Below are 23,920 nucleotides of genomic sequence, written 5' to 3' on the forward strand. Positions count from 1 at the left end.
GAGATCAACTCAGGCCAGGCTGTGGGACCTCGGTTTGCCCCCTCTGCAAAATGGGTGTCACAGTAGGACCTTTGTGAGCTTTCCCTGCCCGGCCACCGCCATACCTCCCACGTCTGCCCGCCTTCGCCCGCCCTTCCCCACCCCCGCCCCGGGAACCCCTGCTGCCCACACAGGGAGCCTTCCTGTCTTTGGGGGAACCGGGAGCTGTTTTTTGAATGATCTCTCAATTTATTTCTCCTTGACGTCCCCACATCTGGTGTGTTCGTCCACATTCGCAGAAGTCAGGCCCAGATGTCTCCGGTTTTGTCGCCCGGCCCCACCGCGAGGACCAGGTCCCTCTCGCTGCCATTTATAGCCCATCCCCGGGGAGTCTGTCACTGCCCATGAGCCGTGTTTCTGTTCCCAGAATGGAACCGGATTTCTGGGTTTGTTTCTTATTATGAAAACAATGCCCTGAAAACGGGGGCGGCGGGGAAGAATTCGCCCGATTGCAACATGTGCCAGGAAGCGTCGTCCTAAAACGCGGAAGGTGTCGGGCCCCCCGCCATGCGTGCGCGACAACTGGTGACCCAGAGGCTGACCTCAGAGCCGGCCTGGGAGCCGGGACCTCTGGCCGACGTCCAGCTGCCCTCCTCACCTTGGACGCATCCAGTCTCCCCACCCATCCTGGATTCTGCAGTCTGACAAGGGCTCAGAGGGGCGACAGGGGCTCAGAGGGGTGACAAACAGGGGACGGTGGTGCCCGGAGGGAAGAAACCATTCGCCTGGGGTCACGCTGGGGGTGCCTGGGGCTGCCATTCAAACGCAGGGCCTCTCTCTGGGTTCTTCTCTGACACCCTGGTCTCCAGGGGTCACAGAGGAGACGGCAGTGGTCCTCACCCTTGAGGGTCACGGCCACCGGGGCAGGACAGGGTTGGAGGCGGTACGGCTAGTGATACTACTGAGCGGGGAGCGAGGCAAGTCGGGGAAGGTTTCTTCGAAGAGGGGTTATTCGGGGTGCCTGGGCGGCTCGGTCAGTTGAGTGTCCGACTCTTGATCTCGGCTCGTGTCGTGGTGTCACCATCCGTAGCCTCCCCTCTCCTGCCCGTGCTGCCTCTCTTCCTCTCTCTCTCTCAAAATAAACAAACATAAAAACAAAGAAAACCGAAGAGGGTCATTTGGACTGGGGCGTTGAAGCCCGCGTAGGAGTTCGCCAGGCCCGCGCGGATTCAAGGGCAGAATGACTCACCGGCGTTCCTTCTGCCTGCTCCCCCAGGTGTGCCCGGCGTCCCCGCCCGCCGCCCCCGGCCCGATGGGTTGGTGACCCGGCGCCATGTGGCCCAACGGCAGCGCCCTGGGGCCCTGTTTCCGGCCCACCAACATCACCCTGGAGGAGCGGCGGCTCATCGCCTCCCCCTGGTTCGCCGCCTCCTTCTGCCTCGTGGGCCTGGCGTCCAACCTGCTGGCCCTGAGCGTGCTGGCCGGTGCGCGGCAGGGCAGCTCGCACGCCCGCTCCTCCTTCCTCACCTTCCTCTGCGGCCTGGTCCTCACCGACTTCGCGGGGCTGCTGGTCACCGGCGCCATCGTGGTGGCCCAGCACGCCATCCTCTTCGACTGGCGCGCCGTGGACCCCGGCTGCCGCCTCTGCCAGTTCATGGGCGTCGTCATGGTCTTCTTCGGCCTCTGCCCGCTGTGGCTGGGGGCCGCCATGGCCTCGGAGCGCTACCTGGGCATCACCCGGCCCTTCTCGCGGCCCGCGGCCGCCTCCGGGCGCCGCGCCTGGGCCACGGTGGGGCTGGTGTGGGCCTCGGCGCTGGCGCTGGGCCTGCTGCCCCTGCTGGGCGTGGGCCGCTACACGGTGCAGTATCCCGGCTCCTGGTGCTTCCTGACGCTCGGCGCCCAGCCTGGGGACGTGGCCTTCGGCCTGCTGTTCTCGCTCCTGGGCGGCCTCTCGGTGGGGCTGTCCTTCCTGCTCAACACGATCAGCGTGGCCACTCTGTGCCACGTCTACCACGGCCAGGAGGCCGCCCAGCAGCGCCCACGGGACTGTGAGGTCGAGATGATGGCTCAGCTCACGGGCATCATGGTGGTGGCCACTATCTGCTGGATGCCGCTGCTGGTGAGTGGCGGGCGGGGGGGGGGGTGGGCAGAGGGGGGTCTGCTCGGGGCTCCTGCCGCTCCTGGTGACCGGGCTTGGGCTCAGCCACATGGATTTAGGTCTCCCGGTTCTCACCCGCCCGGGAAAACGCGGGCACGGACCCCAGGGTTCGGGCGTCCTTCCTCGAGGAGCTCACGAGCGGGGTGCGGATAACCCCCAGACCGGGGGCACGATAGGGATGCCCAGGGAGGGGCTCCAGGATTCCATCTGGGGCATCAGAGAAGGCTTCCCAGGGGAGGGGCGTGGGAGCTGGGGTCTTGAGGGATGAATAGGAGTTTTCTTAACAAAGCCAAGGAAGCCATTCTAGGTAGTGTCGCTGAATCATCAAACATCTCCTGAGTCTCCTCCGTGCCTGGTTCTGGGCTGGAACCCAGGCCTGCCCAGGTTTTCCGAGTCGGGGAGGCTGGGCCCAAGCCCTGCGAGTGATTGGCGTAATCTTTCCATTCAGGGTGGTTATCTTTCCGTCTCTGTTTGATCGGGACGAGTCTGGCGTCTGAAGTCAGACACGCGGTTCCCAGCCCACGTCCCATAAGGACTTGCCGTGTGACTCTGGCTCCGGGCTCCCCTCCTCCAGCCTTGCTGTCTGGTTACGGGGATCCAAAAGCGTGATGGTGAGGTTGAAATGAACTCGCTCATTCATTTGTTCTTCCAACAAGCGTGTCATGAGCGACTCCTGTGTACAAGGCTCCGCTCTAGGCACCGAGGACACAGCAGAGATCCTGTGCTTCTGGGAGCTCTTGCCAGCGGGGCAGGCGGGCCGTGAACTTAGTCCGCTCCCTCCGCCGGTGGAGCGAGCGACTCCTGGTCTCGGGATCGTGAGTTCGAGCCCCACGTCGGGTGCAGCGATCACTTAAAAATAGAACCCCAAAAACAAAACAAAACAAAACAACCTGCGAATGGAAAGATCGCGAATTTGTTCTTGCTTTTGCCTTTTTTTGTTTTGTTTTGTTTTGCTAGAACGTCTTGCATGCGTGAACGGTTAGAGGAAAGGTACAAAGACCCATAATATTTTGTGACACGTGCAAATGCCACGGGGTCCCCATTTCCGCCTCCAGAAAGAAAGTCCTGTTGGAACACGGCCGCGCCCATTCGGTTCCACGTGGCTTTCATGCTGCAGAGCTGAGTGGCGACAGAGACCGCGTTTCGAGTGTTATACGGTCCTTTAAGAAAAAGTTTGTCACCAAAGGGGACTCGGGAGTCGTTTAGTGATTCAGCGAGATTCTACCTAGGACGCCTTCCTGGTTTTTGTCTAGCAGTTAAACTCCTATCCGTGTTTCAGAGAGCCAGCTCCAAGGGTTCAGAGCGGAGCAGGGCCCATTCTGGGCGTCTGTCCCAAGGGATTGCAGGCTGGAGGGCAGACCCTGGTCAGGGGCCTCTTGGTGAAGGTGACATTTGAGCAAAGACATGGTAGAGGGGTGAGCTGTGTGGAGCTCCGAGGGCGAAAGCATTCCAGGCAGCGGGCGCGGCATGGGCCAAGGTCCTGAGGCAGGACCCTGCCTAGTGTGTGGGAGGAACAGCCCGGAGGTCTGTGTGGTTGGAGCAGAGCGGGGGAGGGGGAGGGAGGGAGGACGGGAGGGCGGAGAGGGGACGGGCACAGGTCGCGGAGGGCCTTGGGGGGCCGAGGGGAGAATTTGGGCTTCTCCCCCCGGGGGGGGGGGGAGGGGGAGGGAGAAGCCCTGCAGGGCTGAGGGCAGAGGGGGAGGGACCCGACTCAGGTGCTGCCCAGTACATGCGAGGGATGCTACTAGTAATGAGTTGAATACGTAATGTTCTCAGATCCATGAGAACAGGCCTGGGAGGGACACGCCGAGGACAGGACAGGAGCACCCGTCAGCCAGACGCACCATCCTGTAACTGACGCTCCCACGGGAACCCATAGGTGCCTGTGGCTGGCACCCACCCCGGGAACGGGTTCCTCGCAGGCTCCCTGTTTCCCTCCCCTGGCCGAGATACACACAGCCGTCGGCCAACGAGGACCCTGCCCTCCAGCCTCCTGGCTCTTGGTAACACCCAGAAGGAGCTCCGTCCTGCTCCGAGTCGTCAGAACTGGGGCTCTGACGCATGAATAGGAGTTCACTCGCTAGACCGAAGGGGGAAGGCATCCCGGGTAGAATCCCTGCCTCACGAAACAATTCCTGAGTCCCCTTTGGGGGTAAGCTTTCTCAGAAAGGGCCGGGCGGTGAATATGCCAGGCACGGTCTCCGTCACAACGACTCGGCCCGGCCCAGGGAGCGTGGAGGCAGCCACCGAGGACGGGGAACATGCACGTGGCTTGTGCCCCTGGGCTCCATTCGTGGACGCCAAGGTTTGAATCCCATGTCGTTTTCACGTGCCACAGATATGCTCCTTTCTCTTTTTTCTCCCACTGTTCCCACATGGAAGGACATGCTCGACGTAACAACAAAACCAAAGCAAAGAACAAAGCGAACAAAAGAAGGCAGAAAGACGGCGGAGGGCCAGATTTGGCCCCTGACCACCCCCCCGCTCTAGAGCCTCCCCTGGCTCCCATCGCCCCCCAGGACAGGCCCCCAGACGCTCCCTGCAAACTCACCTGGGGAAACTGCCACCTGCCAGCCGGTCACCGCCCCTCCCCCCGCGGTCAGCTCAGGTGCCCGCTCTGGGCTCCTGCGGGCCTCACCCCTCCTCCACCGTGGCTCTGTCACCCCCACCCGCACGCTCTGACAGCCTGGCCACCATCCTGGTGGGGACTGCGGACCCACGCCGGAGGGGCCCGATCTGTCTGCCCCCAGCCTTGCCCAGCACACAGTAGGTGCTCAGGAAACAATATAAATACAAGTTTTTAAAGATTTTATTTTACCTTTATTTTTAAAGTTTGTTTATTTTGAGAGAGAGAGAGACAGAGAGTACAAGCAGGGGAGGGCCAGAGAGAGAGGGAGACGGAGAGAATCCCAAGCAGGCTCCTCACTGACCAGCACGGGGCCCGATGCGGGGCTCGAACTCACGAACCGTGAGATCATGACCTGAGCTGAAGTGGGAGGCTTAACTGACTGAGGCACCCAGGTGCCCCCCGGATTTTATTTTTAAGGAATCTCTACACACAACGTGGGGCTCGAATTCGCAACCCTGAGACTGAGTCACAGGCTCCTTAGACTGAACCAGCCCGGTGTCCCAATGTTAATATAATTTCAATATAACAGTTTATTTTAATATAAGAATTTAACATCATGTGAATTATGATTATGCTTAACATAAATTTTCATTATAGTTACAAAATATACATTATAACTATTACATTGTTACTGAGTTATCATTTATATCTAATTGTATCAATGATACAGTTAGTTATATGATTATACTTGTAATATATATTTTAAATACTATATGTTATAATTAACAGTATATTAGCTATTCGTTGTATCATATATTTGTAAATAACTTACATGACATATGTAATATTAAACAAAAATGTCAACAGTAATGGAATATACTTAAATGATTCAGTATACAAGTTTAATATAGAATTATTTAATATAAAATTGTGTCATAAAGTCATATAAAGTATAATTACATAAAATATGAATCTCAATGCAAGATATAATTACTTGAAATAAAATATATGATATAAAAATTAAGTATTTAGGGGCGCCTGGGTGGTTCAGTCGGTGAAGTGTCTGACTCTTGGTTTCGGCTCAGGTCATGATCTCACGGTTCGTGGGTTCGAGCCCCATGTCGGGCTCTGTGCTGATGGCTCGGAGCCTGGAGCCTGCTTGGGATTCTGTCTCTACTCCTCCCTGGCTCTCTCTCTCTCTCTCTCTCTCTCCCTCTCTCTCAAAATAAATAAACCTAAAAAAATTAAGTATTTCATGGGCAACTTTATAGTCCAATGTTGTATTCTACCTTTCGTACGAATCGAACAATAACGCTGTGGCAGGAACGGTGACTCCGCCTGCTTCCCCCTCCAGGTTTCTGTTTCTTTCCCACCATTTTTAATTGTGCCCCAGGGACAGGCAGGAAAAGCGTGCTGTTTTCCAGCTCCATCAACTGCAGCCCAGAGAGGTCAGGCGGCTCTCCCGAGGTCACACAGCAAAGCCGGGGCACAAGGAGCACTTGGCCTCAGCTGCCCCCGGGGCGGGGGCGCCCGCAGGGAAGGTGCCGGTGAGGGGCAGGGCTGGCGGCCGGCGGGGTCCCTGGCTAACCGCTCTGACCCCCGGCAGGTGTTCATTGCCCAGACGGTGCTGCGCAGCCCGCCCGCCATGAGCCCGACCGGACAGCTGTCCCGAGCCACGGAGCAACGGCTGCTCATTTACCTGCGCGTGGCCACCTGGAACCAGATCCTGGACCCCTGGGTGTACATCCTGTTCCGCCGGGCCGTGATCCGACGTCTCCACCCTCGCCTCGGCGCCCGGCCCAGGTCGCTGTCCCTGCAGCCCCAGCTCACCCTGAGGCCCACGGTGCAGTAGGACCCGAGGGGGACAGCCGGACGGGGCGCTCCCGAGGGTCACGGCTGGTCTCTTCTGAAGCCCCAGGAGCCGGGAGCGTCGGAAGGACCGAGACGTTGAAGGGGGCAGGCCTGCGGGCTGTCCTCCATCCGCCCTGGGGACTCCCTAAGTCCTCCCTGATCCCCCTTTCCCCTCCCGTCCCTTCTCCCCCCCCCCCCAGGAAGGGTGGGCAGGCCTGTGGGGTGGGTGTCTGAGGAGATCAGACTTGCAAGCCTCCCCTTCCAGAAATCCTCCAGAAGTGGGGGCCCTTGGACCCGACACGACCTGCTTACAGCATCAAGCTTACACCACTTCAGACCCCAGGGCCTTGAACAGAAGGCACTTGGCCCACAGCAGGTGCTCAATAAACATCCATGGGAGGGTCAGAGGACTGAGCCTTTACCACCCGTGTGTGTGTGTGTGTGTGTGTGTGTGCTCGTGCAGGTGCCAGAGCTCATGCACAGCGCTTGGCAAAGAGCTTGGCACAGAGTAGACGCCTGAGAAGCACCCGGTGTGGTCACGTCAGCCCCCTAAAGCCTCCTGCCTGCCCCTTCCTCTGTCTTCCCAGGAGCTCCCCCCAGAAATGACACATCCAGCTGCCGGGGTGGGAGGTGCCTTTATTTCCCGTGAGCCCTCGAGGTACGTGAGGACAGAATTCCCCTCCTGCTCCCCATTTCTCCACCTCCTGCCCGCAGGCCCCTCCCCCTCCCCCCCCCCCCGCCCCACCCCACCCCTGCCAGCTTTCCACTCCACAGACCTGGGATCTGCTTACAGCTCTCAGAGCCAGGCCCCGGTGAAACTAAAGCCCCTGTTTCCACTCTCCCTACCACCCGCCCCCCTCCCCGCCCCTGCAACCTGCTGGGGGAATGAGGTCACCTGCTGCTTCCAGGGGGGACCCAGGCTGGGAGGGGCAGGAGACAGGATGGGGGAGACCACGGAGGCCAACAGAAGTCATCCTCGAACTATAGCTCCCCTTGGTGGGGGAGGGGCTCTGATGACTCCTTGAACATGGGGGAGGGGACAGGTCCCTGAGCCAGGCATTCAGGGGGCTGGGAATGCAGGAGGGGCTCCCTGGGGGCAGAACTAGGGATTACAGATATGGTGGAGGTGGGGGGGACTTCTGGGGTCCTAGCCGAGGCTTGGGGAAGAGGGCTGGTTTCGCGGGGGCTGAGGGGATCTGTGGCCGAGGGGCCGGGTAGGAAGTTGCTGGGCTTTGGCTCAGGCCGGTGTCGGTCTGGGTTCCATGTACCAGATCATGGGGCCGGGGCTGAGGCCGAGAGACTGTGCTAGGGGCCAGAGTCAGGGCTCTGGGGGCTGGAGAAGTGAGATCAGCCTGGGTTCTAAGGTCAAGGCCAGGGATCTGTAGGTGGAGCCCACTTTCAGAGCTGAGCTGGATCTCTGAGCTGGTCTGGGTCCTGGAGCTGGATCGGGTTCCCGAAACAGGCTGGGTTCTAGAACTAAGGCAAGTTCCAGAGCTGGGCTGAGTTCTTGCACTGCTCTGGGTTTCAGAGTTGGGTGGGGTCTCAGGGCTGAACTGAATCCTGGATCTGGACTGGGCTCCAGAGCTGGGCTGAATTCTTGTACGGGGCTGGGTCTCTGAGGCAGGCTGGGTCTCAGAACTGAGCTGGGTTCCAGAACTGATCAGGGTTCTGGAGTTGGGTTGGGGTCCAGAAACAGGCCGGGTTCGGGAACTGAAGTGAGTTCCAGAGCTGGGCTGTATTCTTGAACTGGTGTGGCTTCGAGAGCTGGGCTGTGTCTCAGAGTTGAACTGAATCCTGGGACTGGGCTTGGCTCTAGAACAGAGCTGGGTTTCGGGGCTGAGCTGAATCTCAGAGCTGAGCCAGGTCTCAGAGCTAGACTGAGTTCCGGAGCCAAGCTGGGCTCCAGAGCTGGGCTGAATTCTTGCACGGGGCTGGGTCTCTGAAGTGAGCTGGGTGTCAGAGCTGGGCTGGGTTCTAGAACTGATCAGGCTTCTGGAGCTTGGTTGGGTTCCAGGAATAGGCTGGGTTCTTGCACTGCTCTGGGTTTCAGAGTTGCGCTGGGTCTCAGGGCTGAACTGAATCCTGGAGCTGGGCTGGGTTCCAGAGCTGGGCTGGGCTCTAGCGATGAGCTGAGTTCCAGCGCTGGTCTGCTTCCCAGAGTTCAGCTCAATACCAGAGCTGCCTTGGGCTGTGGCTTGGAGCTGGCATCTAGAACTCGGCAGGGTTTCTGAGACGAGCTGAGTCCCAGAGGTCGACGGAGCTCTGGGACAAGTCTGCGTCCTGCAACTGAGTCTGCTCTCAGCGCCAGATAGATTTGTGGACTTTAAGTCTGTTGCTGCGTTGGTCCGGGTCCCAGGGCTAGATAGGATGCCAGGGTTTAGCTGGATTCTGGAACTTAGAGGGGCCTCAGCCACGGACTGCACTGGGGAGCCAGACGGGATCTCAGACGCACTCTGTGCTCCAGAACTGAGCTGAGCTCCAGAGCTGGATGGAGTGCCTGAGCGGGACTGAGCTCTGGAAACTGCCCAGGCTTTGAGGTCGGTCTGGGTCCCGGAGTCCGATGGTATTCTAGAGCTGGTCTGCGTTCTGCCGTGAGAGCGGGGCTCGGCGTCGAGCTGGGCTCGGGAGGCAGGCCTTGCCTCAGGGAGGGCTGTGGTTCCAGAGCTTGTGTGAATTCTGGAGACGGGCCTGGTTGTAGCACTAGGTTGGGGCGTAGAACTGGGCTCCGTCTCTGAGCTGGAATCATCACCGGAACTGGACCGGGCCCCGGGTTGGGAGTGGGTACTTGAGGGCACTTGGGTTTCAGGGCAGGGCTGGGGTGTGGGTCTGGACCGAAGTTCAGCTTGCGTCTGGGTTCGTGAGCAGACTTGGGTTTGGGGGCCCTCTTCCAATCCTGGGCCGGTGTGGCCACTGCGGCCGGGCTGTTTCTTGAGTCTGGCCCGGGCTCCAGAACTAACGAGAGGTCCTGAACTGGACGGGATGTCCGGGTACGGCCGGGTCACGGGGTTGTCTTGAGTTCCAGAGTCCGGTCGAGTTTTACGGCAGAGCTTGGTCAGAGATCCGGGCTGGCTTCCAGAACCGGGGTTGATCTCGGGGCTCGGCTGTGTCCTGAAACGTAGCTGGGCTCCAGAACTGGACTTGATTGCAGGGCTGGGCTTCGCGTCAGAGCCGTCTTGGGTTCTAGAAGAGGGCTGGGTTTTGGAGCTGGGTAGGGTCTCAGGAGTGGATTGGGTTCTAGAGAGGAGCCCAGTCTCCGAGGTGGCCTGGGCTCTGGCGCAGGGCTGGGCTTCGGGAACCGGCGGGGAGGGCCGCGGCAGGGGCCTGGGCTCCGGGCTGGGGCTGCGCTCAGCCCCGGGGCAGACTAGCCGCAGGCCTCCCTGGCCTCGCCGATGGCGGCCCACACCTCCACCACAAACTCGTCCGGGAAGGCAAACTCGCCCAAGATGGAATCTAAACGGTGCGCAAACTCCTGGACGCTCGGCGTCTTCTTGGCTGTGTCCACCATGGTGGACGCTGCGGGCCAGAGAGGAGGGGAGGTGGGTGAGGGTGCTCCCTGGGGCCCCTGCCTCCTCCCTGTGGGCTGTCCTCCCCCCAGGGTCCACCCGGCTTACCCTGGCCCCTTACCCAGCTCAGGGTCCCGAATGCCCATGTAGCTCTCCAGCAGGTCGTCGACCCTCCGGGACGCCTCCTCCTCAAACTCGGTGGGCTGGGGGGCGGGGTGGGGGGGGCGGACAGAGGAGCACCGCAGAGGGTCAGAAGCCTGGGGTCACTCCAGCCCAGCCCCTCCGCGGGCTCCCGCCCCTCAGGTGACAGGGGAGCGGGGCTTGGCAGGAGTCAGCACTCCGTGTCACCACTGTTGTCCTGCCACACGACCAGGGGGCATCCTGCAGGAGGTGGCGGGGGGGGGGGGGGGGGACCAGGCTGGACGAAGGGGAGGGTCTTACCCGAGGGTGCACTGAGTCAGGGGAGTGCTTGCTGCAAGAGCCCCTGGAGACTCCCGTCCCCTTCACTCACCACTTCCTCCACTGTGGCGGCCCCCCCGGAACGCAGTCGCAGGGTCTCCCTCCCGCTGGTCACTTTTGCATCCGTGGGGCATTTGCTGCTTCTGCTCCGCTGGCCAATCATATCTGCGGGGGACACGGTGGGGGAGGGGCATCTGTTCCGCAGGATCCCCGTCCGCGGATCCCTCGGAAGCTACCCGCTGAGCCTTTCTAGAACCTTCTATCCTTCAAAGCCCTCCTTTACGTCCATGGGTGAATCTTCAGAGACCCTGCTTGAGAATCCTTTCTTCCCCCAAATCTTCCTTCTCTTTATTTTTTGTTTTTTTTATGTTTTTTTTTTTTTAAAGAAATATCTCTGCCCGGCACGGGGTTCAAACTCGTGACCCCAAGATGGAGAGTCGTCCCCTCCACCGACTGAGCCAGCCAGACGCCCCATCTCTCCTCTTTTTTTTTTTTTTTAATTTTTTTCAACGTTTATTTATTTTTGAGACAGGGAGAGACAGCATGAACGGGGGAGGGGCAGAGAGAGAGGGAGACACAGAATCCGAAGCAGGCTCCGGGCTCTGAGCTGTCAGCACGGAGCCCGACGCGGAGCTCGAACTCACGGACCGCGAGATCGTGACCTGAGCCGAAGTCGGATGCCCAACCGACTGAGCCACCCAGGCGCCCCTCTCCTCTTTTTAAAAAGTCTCTCTAGGGGCGCCTGGGTGGCTCCGTTAGCTAAGCGTTGTCTGACTGTTTTTTCTAAGTTTATGTATTTACTTAGAGAGAGAAAGAGTCCTGGCACAGAGCACAACTCAGGGCCCGAACTCATGAAACCGCGGCGACATTATGACCTGATCCGAAACCATGAGTCAGAAGCTTAACCGACTGAGCCTCCCGGGGGGGGGGGGGGGGGCGGGTGCTGCTCAACATCATACAGCGCACAGGACGGCCCCCACCGCAGAGAATGATCGGGCCCAAATGTCACCGGGCTGAGGTTGAGAAACTCTCATCCTATTCCAGTCTTCCCACCCCCACCCCCACACACCTCCACCCCTCGGCTGGCTGTAACAATCTAGAAACTGCCTACTTGTGCCCGACACAGTGCCGGAAGTTCCCCGTCATGTCACCAGAGGCTTCTAGAACCTTCCATCCTGTCCCATTCCCCCTCCCCACCCATCCTCCAGTGTACTGGGCCTCCAGGCAACCCACTTCTGGAAGAGCTCCTCAGCGCCACCCCACCTGCCCCCGGGGACCCCAGGGGGCCCTCACCGAAGGCTCTCTTGGGCTGCACCAGGCGCAGGGTGAAGGGCTGTGACTTGGGCAGCTCGCGGAGCATCTTGGCCACCTCGTAGTGGCGGCAGCCGACGATGGAGTGGTCGTTGATGGCCTCGATGCTGTCGCCCACGCACACGGCCTGGATCCGGTTGATGATGCTGCCCTCCTTGATCCTCTGCAGGGACCCAGAGTCACTCACGGGGCTGCCCCAGCCTCCGACACCCCCGCCCCCAGCTCCCTAGAGCCCAGTTAGACCAGAGGGGGCCGGTGGCTCATCCCAGGTCCCGGAGCACCCGGGAAGCCGCCCGCCCTGCGTGGGCACCTTAATGAAGGCGTAGCCGGCCCCATTGTCCGTGATGGTCAACCCCAGGGCGTCTTCGGTCTTAGTGACCTCCACTTCCTTGGTCTCGCCGCGCACGTGGGCAAAGATGAAGTCCTCCAGCCCTATCTGGCCGCCCAGGAGTTTCTGCATGTCTACCTTGTGGCTGTTTAGGGTGCAGAATAGGATCTGTCCCGAGGGGAGGGGAAGCCCAGAGTTAATGACAGTGCTCCTCGCCCTCTGTCTGCGCAGGACAACCAGGGGGATGCGCGCAGGAGAGGGAAACCGAGGCACGAAGAGGCTCGCCACTGGTCTGATCACCCAGCCGCCAGGATCCCGGTCCACGGGAAAGGGCAGGGCGCGGGATCCTCAGAACGGGGTGATAGGGAGGCCCTGCGCAGGAAGAGCGCCCTCCTTCACCCCTAAACGTTCAGTTATACCCCGTCGGTGCCCCGACACCCCAGACCAACTTTTTCAGGCGATTCCGAATCGGCCGGCGCCCCCTGGGGGCTACGAGCCGCACCGCCCTGCAGCCCAGCCCCTGAACCCCGCGGCCTCCTGGAAAGCCGCGCGCCCGGGGACCACAGAGGCGCTTACCCCAGGGCTGGGGTCGCTGCGGGCTGGTTCGGCGGCGTGGGCTCCCAGACAATCTAAAGGAGCCGCTCACCCTAAAACATGCTCATTGTTTTTGCGCAGGGCGGGCTCTGCCCAGGGCTTTTAACGGAAGAGGGTCCCTGGAGTATGGGCACCCCAGGATCTGGGAGATGCGTCTCTGAGACCCGGCGATCGGCTCCCCTCCATCGGGGGAGGAGGCGAGCCGGGGCCCCCAGCCCGGGGGTCCGATCCCCACCCCTCTCCCCCGGTCAGACGGGTGGGGCGCTGGCTCCGGGGCCGCGGCGTCCTCACCTCGGTGGGCGCGATCCCGAAGGCCTCGGCGATCTTGGCGTAGAGCTCGCGGACGTTGGTGAAGCCCTCGATCCTGCCCGTGGGGCTGCCGTGCGCCAGCTGCGTGCGGAAAACCAGGCGCGGGCGGGCGCGGGGCGCGGCTGGGGGCTCGGCGGGCGACGGCGGGGGCGCGGGCGGGCGCGGGGCCTCGGCGCCCCGGGCCTCGGGGGCCGCTGCGCTCTCCATGGCCGGAGCTCGGCCACCCCGGCCACAGGGCCACAGCCGCCGCCGGATCCGCCGCTTCCTGCAGCCTCCCCCTCCCCCGGCCCGGGGCCCGACAGCCGAGCCGCTGGGGTAAGGGGATCCGGGAATCCGAGCCGCCCGGGAAGGCGACACCGCGGGGTGCGGGGTGGGGGCGGCCCCAGGTGTCGGGGCCCTGGCAGGGCCAGCTGTGCGCTCCCGGGGATGGGGGTGGGGGTGGGGAACCCGGATCACCAGGGAGCATGCCGAGCGCCCAGTCTCTGCCAGGCGCTCTCATTTAATTCTTCCCGCAAGGTGGGGGAAGACAAACCCTTGGATAACCTCGGCCACCTCCTGTCCCTGCTCAGCCACAGCCCCCCAGGGCCCCGTCCTCCCCTGGGGTAGAAGCCCAAGTCCTTCCAGAGGCCCACAAGGCCCTGCAGGACCGGCCCCAACTCCTTCCCGCCCTCCCCTCCTCCCGGTCTCCCCCTCCTCACAATGCACCCGCCAAAGGGGGCCCCCCCGCCTTTCCTCCAATGGGCCAGGCCCAGTCCTACCCCGGGGCCTTTGCACACGCTGTTCCTACTGCCTGGAATGCCATCTCTCAGTCACCCACTGGTTGCCCCCCTCACCTTCCTCTGCCACTTGATCAAATATTGCCTCCTCCTTCCACCTCGCAACTCTTTCCCCAGATTCTTCCCCCTGGTGCTGAGCACCAGCTGACACACCAGCTGGCCGTCCCCACAACTGGAGCATCAGCTACGGGAGGCCGGCTGCTCTGACCTCTCTTTTCCCAGCCATATCCCGGGTGCCCAGTGCCTGGCCCACAGCAGGCCTTCAAGCAGTCTTTGGCGAAGAAATGAAGGGACCTCCAGGTTACAGGTGGAAAAGGAGGGAAAGAGGGGCGCCCGGGTGGCTCAGTCGGCTGAGCATCTGGCTTTGGCTCAGGTCATGATCTCACGGTTCCCGGGTTTGAGCCCCACGAGGGGCTCTGTGCTGACAGCTCGGAGCCTGGAGCCCGTTCTGGATTCTGTCTCCCTCGCTCTCGGCCCCTCCCCCGCTCACGTTCTGTCTGTCTGTCTCTCTCTCGAAAATAAACGTTAAAAAAATAATTAAAAGAATAAAACATTAAAAAAAAATTAAAAACAACAACAACAACCTCACAACACTCAGTGAGAGAACCAGGCACAAAAGGCCGCATAGTGTGTGATTCATTTACGTGAAATGACCACAACAGACAAATCCACAGGCAAAAAGTGGACTCGTTTCTGCCAGGGGCTGCGGGAGGTGGGAGGGGGGTGGTGACTGCTGAGGGGTACAGGGTTTCTTTCTTTCTTTCTTTCTTTCTTTCTTTCTTTCTTTCTTTCTTTCTTTCTTTCTTTCTTTTTAATGTTTATTTATGTATTTATTTATTTGGAGAGCCAGAGCGCAAGCAGGGGAGGGGCGGAGAGAGAGCGAGACACAGAATCCGAAGCAGGCTCCAGGCCCGGAGCTGTCGGCACAGAGCCCGACGTGGGGCCCGAAACTCACCAGCAGTGAGATCATGACCCGAGCCGAGGTCGGGCACTCAACCCACTGAGCCACCCAGGCGCCCCGGGGTTTCTCTGGGGTGACGGAAATGTTTTCGAGTTAGAGCGTGCTGCTGATTGCACAACTCTGTAAACGCACAAGAAACCACAGAATTGCACACTCTGAAACCTTGAAAAACCGAGGAAACCCCCCCTCCCCAAAACGGTACTCTTTTCGGAAGACATACTTAGGGGCTAACAGTAGAGCAAGAACCGCCCGGCAGACTGCAAATTCGGGGTGGGCGTACCTGGGCCCAGAGGAGGTGGGACCAGGGACCTGGGCTGGGGAGGTGACATTATCTGGTTGTGTCGGTCTCCCGGGGCCGCCATAACAAAGCACCACGAGCTGGGTGGCTTAACAGGGATGTACTCTCGGTTCCGGGGGCCCAAAGTGTGAAATCAGTTTATGGGCGAGGACCACGCTCTCCCCCCCGCCCCCCGCCAGTCCCCCACAGACCTCAGCAGAGCCCTCCCCTGTGCCCCAGCTTCTGGTGGTGGCTGGACCTTTCCAGCGCTTTTTGGCAGCTGTATTTTTCCCATTTCTGCCTCGGTGGTCACGTGGCCGTCTCCCAAGTCTGTGTCCGAATCTTCATCTTCTTATAAGGACACCAGTCATATTGGCTCAGGGGTCCACCCTGCTCCAGGATGACCTCACCCTGACTAATTATATCTGCAACGACCCTATTTCCAAATAAGGTCACATGCTCAGGGCCCGGGGCGAGGGCTCCAGCATAGTTTTTGAGGGAACACGATTCGATCCACGATACGGGTGTTTGGTCAAATGCTCCTCCCGAAGTTTCGAGATGCCTTCAATATTCCGTGACGCGAGCGGTCTCGGAGACGATCGCTCAGTGAGTCGGGCACAGAATCACCACGTGAGCCAGCAGCTTGACTCTCTCCCCGCGCGACGGCAGGCAGGCGATCAGACGCCCGAAGGCACACGGTCCCGGCAGGATTCACAACCGCCAAAGGGCGGAAACAACCCAAATGCGCATCAACGGGTGAATGGACAACCGTGGGGGCTCCGTCCACACGCCGGGATGTTATTCAGCGGCGAACAGGAGGCCCGCTGCCCTGTGGACGCTCGGGGAGGGAACCGGACCCAAAAGGCCGCAGAGCACGTGACCCCATGTGTGAGAAACGTCCAGAACAGGCAAATCCAGACAGTTCAGTGGGTAGGTGGGGTTGCCAGGCGCTGGGGGAGGGCAGGTCCAGAACACGCACGGGGGCGTCCTGGGGGCCACGTCTTCTAGCCCACCTCTGCCCCCCAACACACACATACACGCAAAATCCACAAACCTGGAATTCAAATTCCACTTTTTATTTAAAAAGTCCCGATTGAGCAAAGGCAGAGGCTGCCTCCACATGGGCCCCTCAGCTGGATGAGGGAGGGCTGGCCGGTACCAGCCTCCCCGGCGCTGGGGTGCAGGAATCTGGGGGTGACAGGCAGGGGGCCCCGCCTGGAGTTTAGGCTTGTCCCTGCTGCGCACCCACGTGGGGGCGCTTGTGGGGAGCACCTGCTGGGAGTCCCAGTGTGTCAGCTGTGGGTTTGTCTCTCTCCTGTGTCCCAGGGCTCGGTCCTCAAGACCCGGTATAGTAGGTACATCCCTCCCCACATTGGATGTGCAAGCTGCCGTGGGGCCCCCCCCGTGTCCTGGGCTACGCGGCCCGTGTGTGGTGTCCCCATGTCCCTGTAGTGTGACATGCAAGGTGAGCAGGCCTTGCTGGACCTCGGGGCTCTGGGTTCTAGATGTGCCTCGTACAGCAGGTGGTTTTCTGGGTTCGGGGTGCTGGGGAAGTTGAAAGCTAGAGGGAGGCTGTAGAAGTTTAATTTGAGGGGGGCTGGAGCCCCCAAGGTGCAGGATTGGGCACGGCCCCAAAAGGTGGACTCCCAATCCTCCTCCATGGTGAGGAGAAGGGGCCGTGACCAGAGCTTGGTCTTCTCTGGATCCATGGGGCGGCGGATACCCTCATAGGTGCTCGCTGTGACGGGAAAGAGGGGGGGGGGACTCGTGATGGGGCCCCCCACCATTTATCAGCCCCGACTCCCATCCCAGGGGTCACTACAGGCCAGCCGCCAACCCTCAGCACTTCCAAACAGATGCCACGAAGGGGGCCTGGGGTCGATCCCACCTAATCCAGGCAGCTGGGAGCCACCCCGAAAAGCCCACGGAGCAGCGCGGCTGTAGGAAGTCCTAGGCCCCCCTCCCCCCCCCACAGTGGATCTCATTGGCCAAGAAGGACGGGCATATCCCACCCGGCAGTGTGAATAAGCTACCCGGTCTCATCAGCGCCCCACAGTGGTCCGACCACCGGCCCCCTGCATCGAACAAGCCCCACCTGGTAGCTTCCCTTGTGGGCGGTGGCCTCGGAATAAGATCCCACGGCCGGATCCCACCCGGCAGCGCCCACAGACTCCGGGAACCACGGTGGAGGGTGAGATCCAGTCATTTCCACGGGGCCCGCCAAGGCACGTCTAGCCCCAGGCAGCCCCCCAAGCCCCAGGCCGGACAGCCCCCCCTGGACTGAGCAGAGCCCCGGGACTCGCCCCGGCACACACCTGGCGACCTGGGCCAGGATCTCCTTGATGCGGACGATTAGCTTCTCGTGCTGGGCGGGGTCGCGCTCGATGGCGCCGTGCAGCCGAGCCATGTAGAAGTCCAGGGTGCCGAGAGTGGGCGTCTCGCCCGTGCCTGGAGAGAAGGAACTGGTCACGGGAGCCCAGCGCGGCAGTCCACGCAGGCGGGGATTCCCGGAAGCGGAGGTCAGAGAATGGGGGGGGGGTCTGCAAGGGCAGGGTCCCGGGGAGGGGGCCAAAGGCGCGGCGCGTCAGTGGGGTCGGGTGGGGGATCAAGACGTCTAGACCCAGAAAGATCCAGGTCGGCTGAGGGAAGGGGTCAGAAAATGGAAAGTGGTGGGGGCGAGGTCGCGGTGGGGGAGGCGGGGACAAATTGGCGAGGAGGTAACCGAGGTCAACTCAGGCCAGAGCGTGGAAGGCCAGAGACGAGGGGGGCGGTGGGCGCGTGCTTTGCTCGGGAAGGGGAGGGGTCCTTCGGAGCCGGAGTTGAACGGCCGGGGGCGGGGTTGGCGGGTCGCGGGGGCGGGGCTCCAGGCCCGAAGCAGTTGGGGGCGGTGCCAGTGGGACCAGGGGGTGGGGCCGGCGGGGCGGGGTTCGGAAGATAAACGGTGTGGGCCAGGTGGGCCGGCGGGGGCGGGGCCAGGAGGTGGGGCCGGAGGGGCGGAGCTCGGAAGATAGAGGGTGTGGGCTGGGCGGCCCGGCGGGGCCGGGGGCGGGGCCGGGGGCGGGGCGGGGCCTCCGCACCCGGCACAGGCAGCGAGGCGAAGCTGGCGGTGAGCGCCTGGCGCACGGCCTGGAGCTGCTGCTGCAGCGCCAGCGTCCGCCGCTCCTCCAGCGCCAGCTCTTGCTCCAGGCGCTCGCGCGCGCTGCTCATGCTCTGCGTGTGCCTCTGCAGCACGGCGTTCTGCTCCTCGAAGGCCACGTTCATCTTGCGCAGGCGCCGCAGCTCTGCCTCCCGCGCTGCGGCATGGGGGAGCCGGATCAGAGCCTGGCGCTACCTCCCTTCCCTCTGCCGGGCCTTTGCCTTAGCTGTGTCCCCCCTGTCTGGCCGTCTGTCACTGCTCTGCCTCCAGCCCCACACCTCAGCTCCGGGGGTGGGGGCTGCGGGACGTAGGCACCTCGGCTTGGAGAGGCAGATTCCCCCCCCACCCCCCCCCGGGGGCCTGCTACCTCCCGCCTGGGCCCACCCACTCTCCCAACACCCCCTTCCCCAAGAACCCCTGCTCAGTGCTCACCTTTGTTTTGGTCCAAGAACTCTTCAGTGAAGATGGGGACGTCGAAGGTGGAGAAGCCATCACAGTCCCCACCCTGGGATGACAGGACAAGGTGACGATTTTGGGGGAGAGGGCAGCCAAAACCCCTCTGGGGCGTGCCTGAAGCTTGGGAGGGATTCCTCTGGCCATCTGGGTAACAACATTCCCAGGATGTGGCTGTCCCACCTCCGCCTGGAGGCGGGACACTCGCTTCCTCCGGTGAGTGTGAGCGGTTGGTTCTGGCTCACCCAGGGGTCTAAAGACCTCCAGACCTTTCTTGCCCAGGCACTGTCCTTGGAGGAGGAGCACTTACCTTGTGTCCGTTCAAGAGGGTATTCATGAGCCCAGAGCCCGAGTCTTCTAGTTGGGGAGGGAGGAGGGCAGGATCAGCCTGGCAGGTCTCTTCGGACCCCCCCCCGCCCCCCATTGCTTTGCAAGTGCCGTTCCCCCTGCCTGGGATACCCTCCTCCCCTCCCCGCGTTAGCCTTACTCATCCTGGGACAGGCTCCTGCCTGGGCCCCCCAGTGTCTGCGTACCCCCACGTCCGCATCGCCCGGCCCTGCTCACTCACAGCTGTCTGGTTAGGGGGTCTCTCGTCTTGATGGGACGAGAGCCCCATGGAGGGCGGGGCGGTCTGCCCAGGTCGCCTGACTCAGAGCCCGGACCCAGCTGCCTGGGGGGCTGGGTCCCCTCGCACCTTTCTTGATCTTCTTTTCCTGAAGCTTCTCCGTGCACATCTTGTAGGCTTCTGACTGCTGGTAGGCGCGCAGCTCCTTCATGTACTGCTGCTTCTCCCGCTCGGCCTCATCCAGGTACCGCTGGGGGGGGGGGGGGCGGTAGGAGGCTCGGCCGGGCCCAGGGGCACGGGAGGCAGGCCTCCAAGGCCACACGCCATCTCCATCACTCAGCTCACCGTGCCCAACCTGCCCCTAGCTCCCTACCGCCCGCCTTTCGAGGGAAAACCTGGCTTCTCAGCCTGCTGCTCAGAGACCTCCCTCCTCCCCCCCGGACTCCCGCCTTTATAAACCACTCCCTGCCTTCTGACCGCAGCCTCCCATCCGTGGGCTGGACTGCCCTCCCGCACCCATTCTGCTTGTTGAAATCCCACTTAGACGGTGCAAACCGGTGGTGCTTTTTGTTCCCGTGATGTTGTGGCAACTTTCAGTTAATTACCAGGATTTGAAGTTCGGAAGGTATCGCATAAGACTCCAGCCCCCACCCCTGCTTCTTTAGACATATCCACGTTAGTTATTGACTTTCCGTTTCTTCTTGCCACCCTCCCCTGCTCGCTTCAGCATGCTGGGGAGAGCTCATGGGTGGTCAACTCTCAGGCAGAAGCAAGGGCCCAACAAAGCAAGGGTCCTTTGGGGGGTGGGATGGCTTCAGCAGTGTCCAGCGGGTCGGGGTGAAGGTCAGTGGTCCTGAGCCAGCCCCCTCCGCCGCCCCCCGCCGTCCCACCTGCTTCTCTGCAGGCTGCAGCTTGCTCCACTCGGCACCCAGCATCTTGGTGATCTCGGGAAAGGGCAGATCCGGGTGGCGGGTGCGGATCTGCTCGCGCCGCTCGTTCAGGAAGCGCACGTAGCCGGTGACTGGTGCCTTGGGCCCATTCGGCAGTATCTTCTTTCGCTTCTTGCCCTTGGGCCACCCGCGCTTCTTCACCGGCTGCAGAACCGCACCGCGCCGTTGGGAGGGGCCTGGAGGGCTGGGGCAGGGCTAGAGGGATGGGCGGGGCCTATCCAAGGAGAGAGGGCCCGGAGGTATGGCCTGGTGAAGGGTCAGGTTTGGGAGAGGCGGGGAGGGGGGAGGTTCGGGGAGCGCCGGCCGGGGGTGAGGGATCGGAGAGACGGGGCACGTGGCATCTGCAACGGGGTTCGGCCCAGGGATGGGGCGGGCTTGTGGGTGTGGTCTCTGGTCTGGGCGTGGCTTCTGTGCTGGAGCAAAGGCCCATAGGACGATGGGAAGGTGCCTCCCACAGGGCAGTGGGCGGAGCCGTATTGGGCGACGGGCGGGGCCCGGACCCAGTGACTGAGGATCCCCTTGGGGGCGTGGCATGCGGCACGGGGCGGGGGTCTCAGATCTGGGAGGAAAATCTGGGCTGTGGGCGGAGCCACAGCGAATTCAAATCTGGCCCGGGGTGGAGCTTCCAGGCGGTGGGCGAGACCCAGGGCCTCCCCCCATCACGGTGCAGGGACTCTCACCTCCTCTTCGTGGGACCCCTTCTCGCCGGCCCGGGGGCCCTCGCCGCGCTCTTGCTTGACAGCCACCACGAAGCCCCCGTGCTGTCCCGGAGCCTTGCCGCCCGCCGGCCTGGAGCCACGGGACGCCAGGGTCACCCCCACCCTCACCTCCACCCCCGACCGCGGAGCTGGCACTGAGGGGGCCTGAGTCCTGGGGGCAGGCGTCCGACGGGGTCATTATTCGCGGGACGGGGCAGGAGCACGAGAGGGGCGGCAGAGACCCCTGGGAGGGGCTGGGCCGGGGAGTGGCAGGGGTGGGTGGGGGAAGAGGCCGGCGGGGACCCACCGGGGAGGTCCTGACCCGGGTGTGTGTGGGGGGAGTCAAGACCCTGGGGGACGGGGGTCCAGGAGTTCCGACAGGGCGGGCGGGGGCTGGGCTGCAGCCCCGAGTAGGCTGGGGGAGGGGATGTCGCACTCACGCGGCGGCCGCACCGGGCTGCTTGGAGCCGTGGGACATGGCCGCTCCCGGCCCCACCTGGAAGGCAGACGCGTGGCCGAGTGAGGGGCGCCCGAGTCGCCGACGGCGGGGGAGCCCCCCGGAATGCCGGGCCCGGGGCGTTTGGGGGGGGGGGCCGGATCCAGGGGCGGGGAGGCCCTCGAGGGCGGGCGCCCCGGGGATCCTTTGTTGGGCGATGGTCCCCCGGAAGGCCCGGGCCCACCCTCCTCCAGTCCGAGGGGGGCCTCTCCCCAGCCCCAGGACCCCCGCGCCCCCACCCCCTCGCAGGGCCCAGAGTTCCGCGGCTGTTTTCACCTCCAAAGAAACTTTCCCGGACCTCTCCGCTGCTACGACGCTCCAACCAACCGCCCCGAGCCCGCCCCTGCCGCTCGCCCCGCCTCGGGCATGCTAATGCCGCCTCTTCGAGTTGTCGGATTGGGTGCAGTCTTTCCCTGGGGTGTGACCATGCAGATGAGGGTTGGCGCGCCGGTCGGCGATTGGCTGGGGTAGTCGCCGGGCCGCGTGGGAGGTGGAGAGGGAAGACTGCGGGCGGGTGCGTCAAGTTCGGCTGCGCTCGGCCGCTCTCGGGGCCAATCAGGGCGCTTTGAGGCCTCGCAGGGCGGAGCCCCTTAAAGGGCTAGTAGGCGCGGCTCGGGTTCCTCCTCTCCCCGTGAAGGCGAGACTCCCCGCCCCTGCGGGATCCCGGACCTGCCGGGCCAGATAGGGCCCCTCCCTAGTTGTCATGGAGACAGCGGCAGGTTGCTAGGGAAAGGGTTAAGGTCCTTCCCGGCAGCCCCCTGCCTCAGGACTAGGTGGGACCTGTTCTCAGTGTCTGGCAAACCTGGCGGGCAAGTCAGCTTTCCGTTCCCTGAACTTAGGGCCTCCGGAGTCCAGCTGCGCCTCGTCCTGCCCTGAGCCAGCAGGGGCTGCTCTCCCCGCCTCCCGGGGACGTGCGCGGCTTTCCCTCCTGTGCGATGGGGACCTTGCACGATGGTTAGGACCAGGAGGCTGGGACAGGAAGGCTGCAAGAACCTCGTTAACATGGAGGGGCAGGAGGCTCTGCTCTGGGATTTTGGGGGGCCCCAGGCGGCAGCGTGGTCTTATGGTCTGCCTGGGACTGCCCTACTCCCGCGATGACAGTTGGGGTCACTGGTTGTGCACCACGTCCTATTAGACCTCACACACCTTGCCCACATCACCTCCCTGCCCTCATCCGCCTCCTCCGTCGGCCTCCTTGCTGCTCCTCAAACACAGACATGTCCGTTTCACTCATTCCCACCTCTGGGCCTTTGCACCTGCTGTGCCCTTCCTCCAGGTTATCGGCCAGGCTCACGGCTTGGTCTCCTTCAGGTCTTTGCTAAAATGTCACCTTCTCGATGAGGTTTCCCCCGTACACCCTGTCTTATTTTTTCTCCACACGTTTGTTTCCTCTGCTACAGCACAACAACAAAAGAAAAAAAATTTAAGCTTTATTTGCTTATCTAAGTAATCTCTACCCCCAGTGTGGGGCTCGAACTCACCACCTGGAGATCAAGAGTCACCTGCTCTATGGCTGAGCCAGCCAGGGGCCCCTAAAGAACAAAAATTGAACGGAATGAATTTGAAGAGCTAATTGGCTTTATTAAGGGATTCGTGAATGGGGCTCAAAGAGTTGTACAAAATGGAAGGTTTCTATGGGAAGCAGGGTGGGGCAAGGAGGTTCTTAGCAAAAGAAAAGAAAGGATTGTCCCACGCAAGGTCACTTCTCTAAGCAGGAAGTCTTATTATGCAGATTATCTCATTCTTTGAGGTGCAGAGGGCCCAGGAGACAAATTACCTACTTGGTGCTTATGAGAAAGTTCCCGACTGACCCTTTAAGACTTAACGTTTCTGGGGCAACTGCTGTTAGGTTAGGTATGAAGCTGCACGTCGTGACTTGGCCTAAGTGGCTCTTTTAGGGGCAGGTGGTTTTATTTTTTTTATTTTTTTTTTAACGTTTATTTATTTTTGAGACAGAGAGAGACAGAGCATGAATGGGGGAGGGGCAGAGAGAGAGGGAGACACAGAATGTGAAACAGGCTCCAGGCTCTGAGCCGTCAGCCCAGAGCCCGACGTGGGGCTCGAACTCACGGACCGCGAGATCGTGACCTGAGCCGAAGTCGGATGCTCAACCGACTGAGCCACCCAGGCGCCCCAGGGGCAGGTGGTTTTTAAGGCTTCCAACCCCTAGCGCAGTGCCCCTATGGGCTGCTCGCTACATACTTGCTGAATACACAAAGGAGTGAATGCAGAAAATTTCAAGCGCTTGGAAAACAGCCTGGCAACGCCTCGAAACACTAAATAAACATGAAGGTCCCACGCGATCCGGAAACCCCATTCTTAGGGATCCACCCAAGAGAATCGAAAACGCCCGTCCACACAGAAACGTGTACGCGGATGCTCACAGCAGCATGATTCGCAGCGGCCGAGAAGTAGAAACAGCCCAAGTGTCCCATCCAATGGGTAAACAGACAAAATGTGGTCCCTTCGTTCAATAGACTATTAGCAGCCATAAAAAGGAAAAAATTGCTGACTCACGCTACGACAAGGGTGAACTTTGAAAACATG

General features: G+C 61.6%; 3 protein-coding genes across 5 annotated transcripts; 1 reads left to right on the top strand and 2 right to left on the bottom strand.

Annotated features, from left to right (window-relative positions):
* The first annotated feature begins 138 nt into the window (after nucleotides 1-138).
* On the top strand, nucleotides 139-6,863 carry TBXA2R (thromboxane A2 receptor). 2 transcript variants are annotated; one of them, XM_027049233.2, is made up of 2 exons: nucleotides 139-2,098; nucleotides 6,313-6,863. In XM_027049233.2, the coding sequence occupies exons 1-2, from the start codon at nucleotides 1,313-1,315 to the stop codon at nucleotides 6,556-6,558; spliced, it is 1,032 nt and encodes a 343-aa protein (XP_026905034.1). In that variant the 5' UTR covers nucleotides 139-1,312; the 3' UTR covers nucleotides 6,559-6,863. The 2 variants fall into 2 exon arrangements, with proteins under 2 accessions (XP_026905034.1, XP_053076092.1); XM_053220117.1 differs by lacking the exon at nucleotides 6,313-6,863 and adding an exon at nucleotides 3,914-4,704.
* A 2,915-nt stretch (nucleotides 6,864-9,778) lies between these two features.
* Nucleotides 9,779-13,419, bottom strand: GIPC3 (GIPC PDZ domain containing family member 3). The gene is made up of 6 exons (XM_027049222.2): nucleotides 13,044-13,419; nucleotides 12,141-12,326; nucleotides 11,813-11,993; nucleotides 10,572-10,684; nucleotides 10,182-10,263; nucleotides 9,779-10,070 (listed from the first exon to the last, which is right to left on the bottom strand). Exons 1-6 carry the CDS (start codon nucleotides 13,266-13,268, stop codon nucleotides 9,919-9,921), a joined length of 939 nt encoding a protein of 312 aa, XP_026905023.1. The 5' UTR covers nucleotides 13,269-13,419; the 3' UTR covers nucleotides 9,779-9,918.
* A 2,711-nt stretch (nucleotides 13,420-16,130) lies between these two features.
* HMG20B (high mobility group 20B) lies at nucleotides 16,131-21,749 on the bottom strand. Of its 2 annotated transcripts, none has more exons than XM_027049236.2 (10): nucleotides 21,650-21,749; nucleotides 21,318-21,373; nucleotides 20,860-20,968; nucleotides 20,120-20,323; nucleotides 19,359-19,479; nucleotides 18,975-19,021; nucleotides 18,644-18,716; nucleotides 18,153-18,368; nucleotides 17,391-17,523; nucleotides 16,131-16,813 (listed from the first exon to the last, which is right to left on the bottom strand). In XM_027049236.2, the coding sequence occupies exons 2-10, from the start codon at nucleotides 21,353-21,355 to the stop codon at nucleotides 16,801-16,803; spliced, it is 954 nt and encodes a 317-aa protein (XP_026905037.1). In that variant the 5' UTR covers nucleotides 21,356-21,373; nucleotides 21,650-21,749; the 3' UTR covers nucleotides 16,131-16,800. The 2 variants fall into 2 exon arrangements, with proteins under 2 accessions (XP_026905037.1, XP_053076094.1); XM_053220119.1 differs by lacking the exon at nucleotides 21,650-21,749 and adding an exon at nucleotides 21,613-21,631.
* Between the last annotated feature and the right edge of the window lie 2,171 nt (nucleotides 21,750-23,920).

This window comes from Acinonyx jubatus, chromosome A2 (genome assembly GCF_027475565.1).
Source record: "Acinonyx jubatus isolate Ajub_Pintada_27869175 chromosome A2, VMU_Ajub_asm_v1.0, whole genome shotgun sequence".
Taxonomy (NCBI): Eukaryota; Metazoa; Chordata; class Mammalia; order Carnivora; family Felidae; genus Acinonyx; species Acinonyx jubatus.

What these genes read in the sequence shown, in the direction of transcription:
- TBXA2R (XM_027049233.2), top strand. Translation starts at nt 1,313, where the DNA reads ATGTGGCCCAACGGCAGCGCCCTGGGGCCCTGTTTCCGGCCCACCAAC. An exon ending in TCTGCTGGATGCCGCTGCTG is followed by an intron (nt 2,099 to 6,312) that starts GTGAGTGGCGGG and finishes GACCCCCGGCAG; the next exon opens with GTGTTCATTGCCCAGACGGT.
- GIPC3 (XM_027049222.2), bottom strand. Translation starts at nt 13,268, where the DNA reads ATGGAGAGCGCAGCGGCCCCCGAGGCCCGGGGCGCCGAGGCCCCGCGC. An exon ending in TCGGGATCGCGCCCACCGAG is followed by an intron (nt 12,327 to 13,043) that starts GTGAGGACGCCG and finishes CCCTCGGGACAG; the next exon opens with ATCCTATTCTGCACCCTAAA. An exon ending in CCGCCACAGTGGAGGAAGTG is followed by an intron (nt 10,264 to 10,571) that starts GTGAGTGAAGGG and finishes CCCGCCCCCCAG; the next exon opens with CCCACCGAGTTTGAGGAGGA.
- HMG20B (XM_027049236.2), bottom strand. Translation starts at nt 21,355, where the DNA reads ATGTCCCACGGCTCCAAGCAGCCCGGTGCGGCCGCCGC. An exon ending in GGAAAAGAAGATCAAGAAAG is followed by an intron (nt 19,022 to 19,358) that starts GTGCGAGGGGAC and finishes CTCCCCAACTAG; the next exon opens with AAGACTCGGGCTCTGGGCTC. An exon ending in CGCCTCGCTGCCTGTGCCGG is followed by an intron (nt 17,524 to 18,152) that starts GTGCGGAGGCCC and finishes CCTTCTCTCCAG; the next exon opens with GCACGGGCGAGACGCCCACT.